This window comes from Peromyscus leucopus, chromosome 19, assembly GCF_004664715.2.
Source record: "Peromyscus leucopus breed LL Stock chromosome 19, UCI_PerLeu_2.1, whole genome shotgun sequence".
Lineage (NCBI taxonomy): Eukaryota > Metazoa > Chordata > Mammalia > Rodentia > Cricetidae > Peromyscus > Peromyscus leucopus.
In genome coordinates, this window is record NC_051079.1 from 57,091,409 (window position 1) to 57,105,144 (window position 13,736).

The 13,736-nt window shown below is 42.5% G+C and overlaps 1 protein-coding gene across 25 annotated transcripts in view; it reads left to right on the forward strand.

Annotated features, from left to right (window-relative positions):
- Tcf4 (transcription factor 4) overlaps nt 1-13,736 on the forward strand; it is a 345,993-nt gene that overhangs the window by 173,852 nt on the left and 158,405 nt on the right. For 18 of the 25 annotated variants that reach the window (XM_028864673.2, XM_028864682.2, XM_028864699.2 and 15 more), the window contains one exon: nt 2,668-2,729. In XM_028864673.2, the coding sequence (XP_028720506.1) occupies nt 2,668-2,729 (62 nt within the window). Of the gene's footprint in view, nt 1-2,274; nt 2,564-2,667; nt 2,730-3,868; nt 4,188-4,207; nt 5,228-13,736 lie in introns of those variants that run through there. The other 7 variants (XM_028864694.2, XM_028864695.2, XM_028864688.2 and 4 more) reach the window with 6 other exon arrangements.

Here is a 13,736-nt window from a genome sequence, read left to right on the forward strand (position 1 = left end):
GCAATAAAGTTAAAGGCTCACACTATTAGAATGAAATGTGTTCGCTCAGGATCTCCGCGGCGATCCATTTGATGGTAAAAGTGGATGGTACAGATGAAACCTGCACAAGGAGCATAATCCTTGGGAAAAAAATATAAAAAACCAGTCCACCTCCCAGCCTCCTGCTGGCTGCGCTGCCTCTTTGGTGCCTCGCAGACTTCGACAGAGTCCTGGACTGGTGCCCGTTGATGTCATGGAAACACTCAAATTACGGGAGAATGATTCATGTCTGTGCTGTTCTCTCCTCCTCCCCCACACAAACAGGAGTAGATTTTTAACCCTGACAACTTGTAATTTGCAGTGGGTTTATTTTTGTATCTGGATAAATATTTTTTAACAAGCAAAATTAAGATTAAGCAGTCTGTATCTGATATGATAGTAAAGACTGCTGGGCCCATGGAGCCAAGAGTGCTTTGGGGACTCTCTGCCGCGTGAATTCATATTTTCCTCCTCCTGCCTCTGACCTCCTCCCTTCCCTTCCTAGCCCATTGCTCGTTCTTTTCTCTTCTTTCTGTCTCTTCTACACCCTATCTGTTTCTGTCTCACTCTCCTGTTCTTGTGTTTGTCCTTCCTGTTTTCATTATCCTAATAGAAGGAGTGGCCCCAGCTTGTGGGTATATAGCAAGACAAATGGTGGTAGGAAAATGGTTCTCCCCAATTTTGTTTGTTAGAGATGAGTTCTGGAATAAGATCAGGTGGTAATTTCCTTCAGAAAAAAAAATAAATGGAACAAAAACTGGTCATTTTATCTTAGGTCTATATTTTACAATTCGATATTTGGAAATTACGAAAACAGGACATTAGATTTTTATTTCCTACAAGGTCAAAGCACTTTAAAAAAATAAACAACTTTTCTGTCTGCCTACCTGTCTGTCTGCCCAAGAAGTGGTTAAATAGTGACTGTCATGTCCAAATCAAATATGTCATGGTATACTTGAAGATTTTTTTGTCTGTAAGAGCATAAGGAAGGACCTGTGTTTTTGATATTGCTCATTAAAGTCATGTCACTATTACTACAGTAATGGTTACAAAGAGCAGTTAAAGGGTAGGGTAGCTTACATGACACAAATGGCTAAGGATCTCTGTGTGACCATATGTGCAGCGGGCACAGGTAAGCTCACCTGCACAGTCACATACGGAGGAGTTCCTCCTTTCTATCCTGCAGGACTGTCACTCTGTGTGATGGTATCTCACTTCACTGGAGTTGAGGCTGATAAGGGCATTGATTTTACACTTTGCATGGAACACAGTAGAAGAAGTATAGTATTCCTAAGTTTGAGTTTTGTTAAAATCAGTAGAAAAGTTAATACAGGGGTGGGGTGGGTGCCTAAGACTCCAAACTTGTTCTCTTTGAAAATAATCCTCCATTGGATGTGTTAATATAGTGACATGGACATGGGGCACACTTTACACCAGAGCTAGAATTCCCGAAAGACACATTCTGTGTGTGCTGTCAAGGAGGCTTATTCTGATAACATTGACATTGAACCCAAAGAGAAAATGACTACTGTTCCTGTCGGCATTCGTGTTGAGTGGAGAAGGGAAAATCTGGGGGTTGTAAACTTTAACAGGATGTTGGTTCAGCTCCTCAAAATAGAAGCTTTGAATTTCCCCTTTGGGATAGGAGACTAGTGCTCTGCTGTCTATAAAGTACAATGTACCTCTGAACACTAGTCTCGGGAGAAGTGTTCTTCAGTTTGGGTGGAGTGGAATCTGAGCATTAGCTTGCCCCACTGGTCCCATGTCATTTGGCATGGTCAGTTTTCTAGATCAACCCTTCGATCATCCCCAGCTGGATTCAACCACACCTCTTGTAATGCAATTTCTCTTAAGGTCTAAACAGAAGAAACGTGCGCCCTTGGGTTTGTCCGCACATGGGGCTCAGTTGCAGTGAGATAGATTCTCTACCTGTCCTGAGCAGTCTAGAGATAGATGTGGAGTTTGGAACCTGGACAAGACATTCAAAAGCCTGATCCTAGGACCCGCTGGGTCTCCTGGTAGAATCTGAACTTGGATTCAGAATAGGTGATTTTCCCAAGTCCCCTTTCCCATGAGTTCTCTCCATCATCGTGTTGATCATGATGAGGATCACTCCTGGGAAAGAGAGTTTTCAAAAGGGAGGAGAGAGAGGTGGGGGGGGGAGGGGGCTTAGAATTTCGAACAGTGTCTTTGCTAGTTTCACCATCTGGAGAGCCCGTGATTGATTAGCTCTGGCCTCCCCATTAAGTGTCAATATAATCAATGGGAATTACCAGGCTAGGGTCATTACATAGATCATTTGCCTGCTGTGTAAATAAAAATGAAATTGTTCAAATTTTGTGAGAGAGAAAGAAAGTGAAAATAAGGAATGACAATTTGTTTGTTAGAGAAAGTGGAGGCCACTGGAATGACAGTTTTTGGAAGTGTGGAGCAGTTTGGCTAAGAATAGGAATGAAGGATATTTTTTTCCAGTTTCTTGTCGCCAGAGTGAGAAAGTGTTATTCCCTGTCTTGCTTGCATACATTGCCAGTAGTGCCTCCTTTACGTATGTAAACATCGGGGACGGGGAGTGGATATCTGTTACCTGCAGGGGAGGTTTTCTTGAGAGGAAAAGCACGATTTATACTGTTTTATTGTTTCTCTTGGCAGGCAAAGCAGAAAGGGGCTCCTACTCATCTTATGGGAGAGAAAACGTGCAGGGTTGCCACCAGGTAAGTGCCCCTCTGGGTTGGGGAAGAGCTGAAAGTTAACCTGGGACATGAGAGGGCTGAGCAGCTGTGACTGTGATGTCTGTTCAGTTGTGATACTGAGGTGCGCGGAGGGAGGGTAGAGAGCCTCCCGATGACTGTCTTTAAGGAATGAAGTAACCCAGAGCTTAGAACTCACAAACATCTTGTTTTTAGAGCTTGGCGGAATCAAAACTACATCCACGGGCTTGTTTCTCATCAGCCAGTACCCCGGTACTGTGGTATTGTTTGCGAAGCAGCTAGGTCCGTGAAAGTAGGTCCATCAAAAAGAGTTTATTTGCAATTAAGAACTTAACAATTTCTCACCCAAGAAATGCTCAGTGTGTCAGATGCTGGGATGTGGGTGGGGGGTGGCTCTAAATTACAGTTTCCTTAGGGGTTAGATGATGTTGTGTGAAAACAGGGTGGGATTGAGAGATAAAAATGTCTGCGAAAATATGATTTGTTGTCCTTTTTTTGTTTGTGGATTGTTTTTGGCCGGAAGTCAAGGCCAGCAGGCTAACAGCAAAGGGAAGCATGCGTGAGTTAGGAAAAGAAGAGTACTTTAATTAAATAATAAAATGTCAGTGTAGCACAATGGTATTTGTGTGTGTGTGTGTGTGTTGTGTGTGTGTGTGTGTGTGTATGCACATGTACACACTCGTGCACCCGTATGTGTATCCATACCCTGTGCATTTGTATACTTTCAACTCTCTGGAGAGCCCATTCCTGAAAATACTATCTATAGGCAAAAGTGGAAGCTTTTCCCTCAAGTCAACTCCAGTTTTATAGATTTTTTTTTCCTTTTTGAATTTTAGTCTTATTACCAGTCATGATTAAAACACACATTTTAATTTGTAGTTTTAGAGAACAGAACTGCTTTCAAAAGCTCTCACTGAAATTAATACCCTTTAACACCCCAGTCTTGTACCATTTTATTCTTCACCCACTAAAAAAGCCGGACATTTGTTTTTAGGCAGAAAAGGGATGCTTCATCTTTTAAGCTCTCCTGCTCTCCTAGTTTCTTTAATGATATAGAAAAAAAATCCACTTGGGATTTTTTTTTTTTTTAAACAACCTGTTTATTATATCCCTTAAAAATGTAAGCCTACACATGCTTCAGTAATATAACTGGGCATTGAAGAAGGGTTCCTTTATGGGATGGATCCCTCATCTATCATGAAGGTAGAATTCTGGGGGATTGGTTCTGGAGGGTTTCTCTCCCCCTCCCCGCTGGATACATTTGCATTTTAAAAGTTGACTCCTCTGGCCCACTTGCCAATTCAGTCATACTCTGCCTCTAAAAGATTCTCGTTGCGATGAGCCGCCCAGCGTTTGGTTGAGAACTCTTACAGGAGTGTAGCCCATGGCAGTTTGTGTGGAAAGAATTCTGCAGGGAAGAAATTTACAGCCATTCCAGAGCAACGGAAACATCTTTGGAATGTGAGTGCACATGTTCGGGGCAGATAGCCTGGGCAACCAGCCTTGCAGAGCCGGGTCTCTGGTGTAAAGCTCTCAGTTCCTGCAGAAAAGCTGGTTCCTGTGAGTCTGGTTTCGGAGGGTCAAGGCAGAGGTCGCCAGAGTTTTGGGGAGAAGAAAGTTAACAACATCCTTCCTTTTTGCAGATGGTCATGGCACAGGTCGCTATTTTTCGCTGGGCCCCCTTTGCTGGTCATTGAGAGAATAGGCTTCCTAGTCCCTGTATCCTTTCTTACTAATAGGAATTGGCATGATTCCTCACAGACATAGAGATTTCCTCTGCTGAGTAAGCCTGAGGCCCCTGAACTTGGGAAAGCATCATCCAGACCGTGGGAGTCAGTGTGTGCGTGCAGTGTGAAGTCCCTTCTCCCTCCGGTTTTTTGGGAACACTTCCCTCGGGTGAAACTGAACTTATTATTATTATTCTTTTTTCAAACGCCAGGTGAGAAGCGGAGAGGGACATGGGGGGAACTGAGGTGGTTGCCTGGAGTGTGTGAGGGCTGACATTTCGGGACCTCGACTAGTTCCTATCCAGGGAAATTCTTTTGTATATTGGGGATGTTACTGCTCTTGCTTTTCTTGAGAGATTCTTCAGAATCTAGCTGGGAGTGTGGAACAGCCTTTATTCACTCTGAGTTCGGCTTCGTGCTGGCAAGAACTGGCTCTCGGTGTGCTCAGCTTGGTCTCAGCAGTGCCCACCTATAAACAGTGCAATGCTTAAGGATAATAAAAGGGAAATATTGAGAATTCCCTGTGTGGGGAAATAGGGCCTGGAGATGAGAATGCGTACATAGTCCGGCTTTCGGCTTTCTGTGGAATTTGAGACAAGAGCAGACCAGAGTTTCTCTCTCAGTGAGTCGGTTTCTCTTGAGCTGCATTGTTCTTTGAACCCTTGTGTACGACTTGAGCTAAACAAATCCCAAAGAAAGGCAGAGTCCCTGTGTCTTGGGCTTGGAGTCTAAACAGCAGATCACAGCTGAAATGATTCCCCACTGTGTAACAAGGTGAGTGATTCTCCAGGAGGGAGGGAGGGAGGGAGGGACGCCTTTGTTTTCTCCTGTTGCCAGTTAGTGAAATGCTGGACAGAAAACCTTTAGATGGCCTGGCCCCAGGAGCTGCGGAGCTGCCTGCCTTTTCATAGGATAACAATGTAGTCTGTGAACCCGAAGGGATGAGCAGTGTTCTATGGGAGCATGCTTATTCTAGTCCCAGTGGCTTTTGGCTCATCCCACACAAACAGTGGTGGTAAGCAACAGGTAGTGAACCGCTGTCCTGGAGGATTTACTTGTTATTGTGAGATGTCGAGGGTTACAAAAGTACATCACTGTGATATATATGCATTCAGTGTGTGTGTGAGAGAGACAGAGACAGAGAGGCAGAGAGAGGGAGAGAGAGAGAGAGCATAACCGATGGACGTGTTTCTCTTAAGAATTTAATATTAATAGCAATAGACATGGTTTTCTAAAAATTGATATTTTATCAGGAAAATAAAAAGCCATCAGGTTCTTTATTATCAATTAATTTGGATTCATTAAAAACGAGCAGCAATATAAATAAGCACATCCATATACTTCCATGTGAAGTTATCAGAAATACACATACTGACTTTTTGCAACTTGGGAAATTGTGTAGACAAAAGTGCCTTTTCAAGGCTCTCTCACAAAACACAGAGAAACTAATTTACATCAAATTGGTGTACGGAAATCACACCCCAGTTTTAAGTTTTTCTTGCCAACTCACAACCTCATATTACTTTTACTGGCAGAGAAAATAAAATTTATAATGGAAAGTTTGACAGAGACACAAATGAGTGAAAATAAACTTTTTCACAAGTTAGCCCAACCTTAATCCTGTAAGAGCCAGCATTTAATTCCTAGTGGATAACATTGCAAATAACAGAAAGAAGGGGAAAAAAGGAGTCACTCGCCTTTGATATCTTTTTTTCCTGTGCTGAATAGGATCAGTTTGCAGACATTTCATTTTTGCCAAATTCTACTACTTTTTAAATGCAAGATTAGGTCGGCAGAATCGGTAATCTTGAGTGTGGACGTTTTCACCCTGAATAGAAGTTTGACAATGGTGACTAGGAGGGGTGTGTGTGTGTGTGTGTGTGTGTGAGAGAGAGAGAGAGAGAGAGAGAGAGAGAGAGAGGAGAGAGAGAGAGAGAGAGAGAGAGAATGGCTGGGAAGCTTAGTGCTAAGTTCTGTCAAGTGAGTGTTTCAGGAGCTGGCCTGAAGCCTTTCGAACTCCCCAGGCGATTGACTGTATAGCTAAGTTTGACCTTTTCAGATAATGTTCTGCTGAATTATGTACCCTTATTCTGATACTTTTTCCAAAATCTGTCTGTCATTCCTACTGACCTTGATAAAGCTTTTGACTTCTTGCCTTAATTAGATTATTCAAGGCATGGATCTATATTACATACGACCTCCATTTCAAAGACACTGAAATTTTGTGATAAGCTGAAATCTCGGTCGGGCATTCCTGAACTGACAAGCCAAGCCCACACCTCGGTCCCTCTAGGAAGTAGTTGAGGCCCAGGTTGCCCTCAGCCATGCTTGCTTCCCTTCAAGCAGCTATGGACGTAGCACTGTGCTGGTAATGTTAGACGTGTAGATATGAAAACTGATAGAATGGAGTTAAAATTATACCGAATTAAGCTAGCAGACTCCTGTCAAATTTCAGAAGCTTTAAGTCTGTCGAGGAAAGAAGTCATTTCTTTTTGTAACTTAGTTTGTAATTCACTGAAACTAAACGTGTCCTTGACTCTGAAATGAATTATAGATTTAAGAATGGGGGTTTTCTTCTAATTATTTGATGGGGGGGTGTAAAAAGCATTACAGCTGATGTAATTCTAATGCTTTGGTCCTTTTTAAAGTCCCTCCCCCAAAATCAAAATAGAAAAAATAGATATAAGTTAAAAAGACACAGACTCTTTCAGTCAGCCATGAAAATGACTACTTACACTCTGCGGAGCTGAAACCTATTTTGATTTTTAAAAAGATGTGGTCTTTGGATGCTTGTGACTTGGTCCAGCCTTGATCCTCTGTGTTGTTCCTGAGAGTGGTTCTATGTCCTCCCCGCCCCAGCCCTCTGCTTTCCCTTTGTGACATTTCTGCTAATTTCCCATTATTTATGTTCATTGAATATTGGCTACCACCAGGGCTCCAGAAACTCCTGGAGAGCAAAGGCCAAGTCTGCTGTATCTCGCCTTGAGTATCATGTGCCCGGCAGGTTACAAATCGGAAGACCTCCCGTTTATTTTCTCAGCCTCACTGTTGGCAAACACTGGAGGCCCTGACGTTTGAACAGCAGTGTTGGGGAACTGTGTTGTGGGCATCGTTTTCTGTGCCTATGATAGTCAGAAAATGACATTTAAAGGAAGCCTTTCCTTCTAACTTGAGAGGCTCGCACAGCTTCTGTCTCGTTCCGGAGTCACACCACCGGGTTCTCTGAGCTGACTCTCTAGCTGGGCTTCACTGACTTGTTGATTTTTTTGTTTATTTTATTTTTTTTAATTCCTGCCGTTTCTTCCACATGCATAGTTGACCTTCCTCTGTCGGGAAGGTGATTGTAAATGTTTCGTGTTTCTGGTGGGGTATCAATGGAACCAGAGGTCAAAATCCTGATCTGATCCCTTGGCCACCATGTCCGAGGGAACGGTGGGGCAGGATGTTTGCAACCCGGATGGCTTTGGACATTTCAGGCTCTGAGTTCGCTCGGAGTGTGCTACCGTGGCTGTCCCGAAGCGGTGGTTGGTAGGCAGCAGCCTATCCTTTTGCAGAGTTCTAATATAACCCGCTTTCAAAAGATACCCAACACTCACTAAAGCAGAAAATGTATCTTTTCTTTCATCGTATTGATCAGTGTCTATTACAGTCTTCTAGGGATGTGTTGGGTACTCAGGAGAAAGAAAAAGGGATCCCTTTTATCCCCACTGACTTCTTCCTGTTTGGATGTTAAAGAGGGACCAAGGATTTGTGTTCATGTTCATATTCCTCCATGTATACATACATGCATCTACCTATCTATCATTTCTGTCCGTCCGTCTGTATATCATCCATCCTCTATGTGTGCTTGACTAAGATTGTCTCAAACTTTCAAGCTCAGTTGATCTCCACACCATCCTGAGTAGCTAGAGCTATAGACATGTATGTTTTTATTTTACATTCACCGAAGGAACATTTTTAAGAACCCAGAAAATTTGAAAAACTAATAAAATGAAATGTCTTATATCTACCATATAAAGAGTTATTAATATTCATTATAATTTTGTGTATATAACACCTGTAAGCACATAAATTCTCAGAAAACCCCTTTTAAGTGACAGTGCTAAGATTTCTACCCTAGATTTTTAAGGATATATCTCTTCAAAATAGAGCACATGCCTTTCTTAACTAAAATACTCTTACCATCCTAAAGAAATTATCAGTAATTTCTTCTTCCTGATTCCTATTCAGATTGCTTCAGCTGTCTCCATAAAAACGTTCCCATTGGTTTTTACAAAGTGTCGCATTGATGCTGACATTTGGTTTTTGTACCTCTTAATCATCTCTTTCAGATGAGAGCAGTTCCTCTTTTTGTTTGACTAGCGGTGGCCTCAAAGAGACCAGTGTGATTGCCTTTACAGTATCCCCCCTTCTAGAAATGTGGGTTCATTTCCATGTGATGCTACTTAATTTGTACCCCACTCATTTCTCTGCCCACTGAAAATCCAGGCTTACTAGATTCGGGCTGGGCGTTTCTGTGTAGATGATCTCGGGGGTGACATGGAGTGCGCCATTGTCGTCCCACCAGGACCCTGGACTAATGGCAGTGCTCATTGGATCATCTGCTTAGCCCGACAGTCACTAGGTCACTCTGTCATAAAGAAAGCTTTTCTGTCTTACAAGCGGTGGCCCTTTGGTAGTAGGTAATTACGTTTGTCCTCCACAAGCTATTCCCTGGGTGGTTTTAGCCTGTGTTGATGAAACCTATGTGAATCACTGCATTTTAAGTGGGATGTGCTTTAATTAATTAATTAACTTTTGTGTGTGTGTGTGTGTGTGTGTGTGTGTGTGTGTGTGTGTGTGTTATGTATGTGTGTGTGTACCAGTGAGCTCATTTGTGGGTACCTGTGTGGAGGCCAGAGGTCAACTTCTGATACCTTTCTCATCTCCCTCTATGTTTTTGAGACAGGGTCTTTCATTAAACCTGGAACCCACTGTTTCTGTTAGGCTAGCTGGCCAGTGAGCTATTAGGACCTGCCTATTTCCACAACCCCCATTACTAGGGTTACCAGTGTGCTCCGCCACACCCTGTTTGGTTTTTTTGTTTGTGTGTGGGGGGGTTGTTTTTTTTTTTTTTTTTTTTTTTTGTGGGTATTGTGCGAGGGTTCCAAACCCGGGTTCTCACAGCACTCAAAATGACGCCTTGACGGAAATAACAACAACAATCTAACATTTTCCGTGTGGAGCTGACAATCCTCTCTCCTGAGGGAAGAGCTTCTTTCATTGTTCACTTTTTTTTTTAATGCCACCACTTTTAGTGTCCCATGTGGATAACGGTGTCATGTCAGTGATCCTTGATTTTAATATGCCCCTTACCTGTGGGCTACTGGCTGCAGTAAAACATTTTTCCAATCACTGATAGTCCATTGATAAGAGAAGCAGCCATGGCCCAGGAAGCTGCTCAGAAAAGTCCTAATGGCAGGAGGCAGATCTTTGCAAGAGGAACGCTAGTATTCTTTAGCTGAGATTTGGGGCTTTTAAAATAAACCTCTAGTTTCTTTAGCTGTTAGGTCAATCTTGCAAAAAGTGTCGCCATATCTCCAGTCTCCTCATCCTCTTCTGTATTGGGTTATTGCTGTTAAACCCATGAGAGCTGTCTGCCAGCAGTTGACCCACCCACTCCTGTGGGTTGCTGCCATACTTTAGACTCTGCTCTCTGAGGAATCATCAAGGTACTGGAAATAATCCCTCCCTGATCAATCCAGATGTGGTTGAAGAATTAAGTCAACGTGTGTACATTTTTGAAAGACAGTTTGGGCTGGACTCAGGGAAGGCTAGGAACAATATTAGGTGCCAATATAAACCTCTAGAGTGACTGTTAATTACTCCCATTTAATGGCTAAGAAATAGAACCCAAATAAATGGAACAGGCAGATTCCAAGTCACTGTGAGTTAGGTGTCAGAGACAGGTTTCTAACTCTGGCATGTCTAGTTTCAAAGACAGAACCCTTTTTCCTTGCTACCCCAGGTTCAGACTGGGGTTCTAAGCTCTGAGGTCTGCACTGTGTCTTATCTAGGAAAAATATGCTCTGTGGGTTTCATGGTCCCGAAGAAGTCTGACTAGCACAGTGTTTACGGTAGAACATCTTCACTCTGATCTGTTCAGATTGGCAGTGAGGACTTGGGCATGTCCTGCCATCCCCAACTGCCCTGCATTGAAAAAACATATTGTATGAATAATCTATTTAGTAACATCCTCAGTCTTAGCATGTGCAATTTCCTCAAAATCAACGCGGATTTCCTGTGAAAAGGCTGGGGTGGAATATGTCAATTCACATTTTAGCACCAGCACAAACACTTCCTTTAAAATGTACAGATTCTCTGCTGGCCTTGGCTTTCACATGGTGCTGGCACAATAAGGCTTGCCATGACGCATTTGGATTCATAAGCAAATCAGGTTATTGTCCCCAAAACACCACAACAGCGTAAGGTAAAATTCCTAAACAATAGCTTTAGTGGGCTCTAGAACGTGACCCAGTCGTTTCCTGGCGATGACATTTAACCTACTTATGCAGTCTATTCAATAACAGGACACAGGTTAAGAATATAGGGCAGTCTTGGTCAGTTCAGGATGAGGATATACAAAGCCATCACGTGTGTTTTGAGATAATGTATGACTACCAAAGTTAGACATTTAGTGTCCAGATTGTAAATTCATGAAGATTTGGGATGCACTTCCTTTTTCTTATGTAAAGCATTAGGTGTTTTTGATAATTACTAGAAATTAGGACTATAATTGTTCGTTTTGTATTTTTATTGTGTGTAGAGAAAGGAAAGTCAGTCAATATTAAAATATTGACATAATTCTGCAGTGTGCCCAAGAAAGTTCCACACAGACATATATCTTTGTGTCTTGTAGAAATGAGGATAGTCCTAGAGCTCTTTCCCTAATTACTCACAGTTCAGAATCAGGATAACCTTCAAAAGTGACGAATCTATAGCCTTGTGTCTAAACTCAGGTACAACATCCACATTCCACAGTCAAGGGAATGTTTACTTGGACTCCTTGAACTCAAGATCAAAGTGTCCATAGTAGCAGAAGATACAAATTAAACCCCTCACCTGAAAGAAATCCCTTAGAAAGTTAGTGGATTTTCTGTTGAGCCTTATTTCAGTAACCTGCCCAGAATTGACATGCTCCTTCTTTGGGGCAGTTTTTGTTCAGTTTTCATGTGTATGTGAATTTGGTTCTGTGGGCTCACTCATCGATACACCGAAGGGGATGCCCTGAAATCTGGCTGCCTTCTCCCAGTGGGCTGAGGCTGGTCTGTTGGAAGTAGATCATAGTAGCACATAGCCCCGGTAGAAAGGGCCGTTTGCCTCTTCTTGCTCCCACGTTACTGCTATGCAAATACTACTTTCTTTCCCCCAGAGCATGGCACTGATTTGTGTCAGACTGTCCTTGTATTTAATAAAGGGACAAGTCACATTTTGGTGAGATTGAGACTTTAGGCTGGCATTTCACCAGATCTCCTTGAATGGGATCTGTTATCAGTCATGGTATCTAGTGACACCCCCCCCCCAAACCCTCTGCAATGGTCCTCATTTCTTCTGCCCCCCTCTGTTCAGAAGACCTCTCTTAGTGAAAGGATTTTTGTAACTTGAGTCAAATATATCCTCTTATTTTCAGCCTACCATAAAGCCATGCTTATGTGCATTTGGGACCACAGAGAGTCAATGTTACGGCATAACTGAGGAGTAACAGCGTGGATGTTTTCCAGCAATGACCATCCCCAGAGTGCTATATGCGTGGGTCTCTGTACGTTAGAGTTTGACTGTGCATGCATGCAAAGTAATCCAGGCTTATTTGTACCACCATAATGAACAGCAGGCCACTGAATCTTTTCAGTTTTATTGGTATTATATACAGTAAGTTATTAAATTTCATCTCTGTAATACACCTGCAGTAAAAGAACCAAACATTGCTTCACTTAAGAACACGGTGTGTGTGGTATGATGCCCATCCCTATCACACACCCCCAACAGCTGCTTACAGATTGCAAGATCCATTGTGTGTATTCCCTTGAGCCCACCTCTAATAATCGAGACACATCTGCCATAGCAGTATTATAGGCATATGTAGTTTTATTGAAAACTATACCTGTAAAAAATTAAATAACTCCTACCTCAATTAAATTGGCAAGCTACCTTTTGTAAAGATCATATTGCAGACCTCCAGAGAGACCTAGGGAGTTCATTTTATACTTATATTACAAATCACCAAGTATGTTATTTTTATTTAGCTGAGGAGCTGGTATTTCTCAGGCTTTGATGACCAGATACTTGATCTCTTCTCATCTGTGTTTAACTTTTCGCCTATCTCAACATATAAAACAAGAATTACAAGTAAGGAATAGGAAGAAAATATTGAGATTTTCCTGCCATGAACACAGGGTAGACAAAGGCACTAGGGAAGGCTGCCATGCCCCTCTTTCAGTGGGCGTCCGAGTAAATATAAAGGTTATCAATCAGAATCTGACTTGTCACTCATCTTAGAGATTGGTTGAGATGCTACAGCAGTGCTTCTCCAGCTCCCCAAAGCTGTGACCTCCCACCCCCCTTATGTGCATTATGTGTCTTTTATGTGTTTTGCCTGCATGTATGTCTGTGTGAGGGTGTTGGTCCTCCGAAAGAGCAGTCGGTGCTCTTAACCACTGAGCCAACTCTCCAACCCTGCTGAGATCTTTAATACGGTTCCTCATGTTGTGGTCACCCCCCAACTGTAATGTTGTTTTCGTTGCTACGTCATAACTGTAATTTTGCTATTGTTATGAATTGTCACATAAATATCTTTGCTTTCTGATGGTCTTAGGTGACCCCTGTGAAGGGGTCATTTGGTCACTAAGGGGGTCGCAAGCCACTGGTTGAGATCCACTGGTCTACAAGCTGCTTTGAGACCTGTGGGGTCTTCACAAAATAGCAGGATATAATCTGCTGTTCAGATGAGTTAGTCGGTCCTACTAAGCATATGCAGGAGATTGCTATTGGATTACATTTTTGTGATCTGAGGTCTTCACAGAAAAGGCAGGATGTTATCTGATGGTCAACAGAATAAGTTGGTGATACCAAGCCTATGCAAATGGATTAAATCTCTTGCATTAATATGTTTTCTTTGTGTAATGCAGACTGAGCTGATAGTAAATGTCTATAATTTAATTTTTATACAAAGGGGAACATTTAGTGATACTTTCCTTTGGCCGTATGGCTGCTGGTAAGTTCTTCATGCCCCACTGAATGACCACCA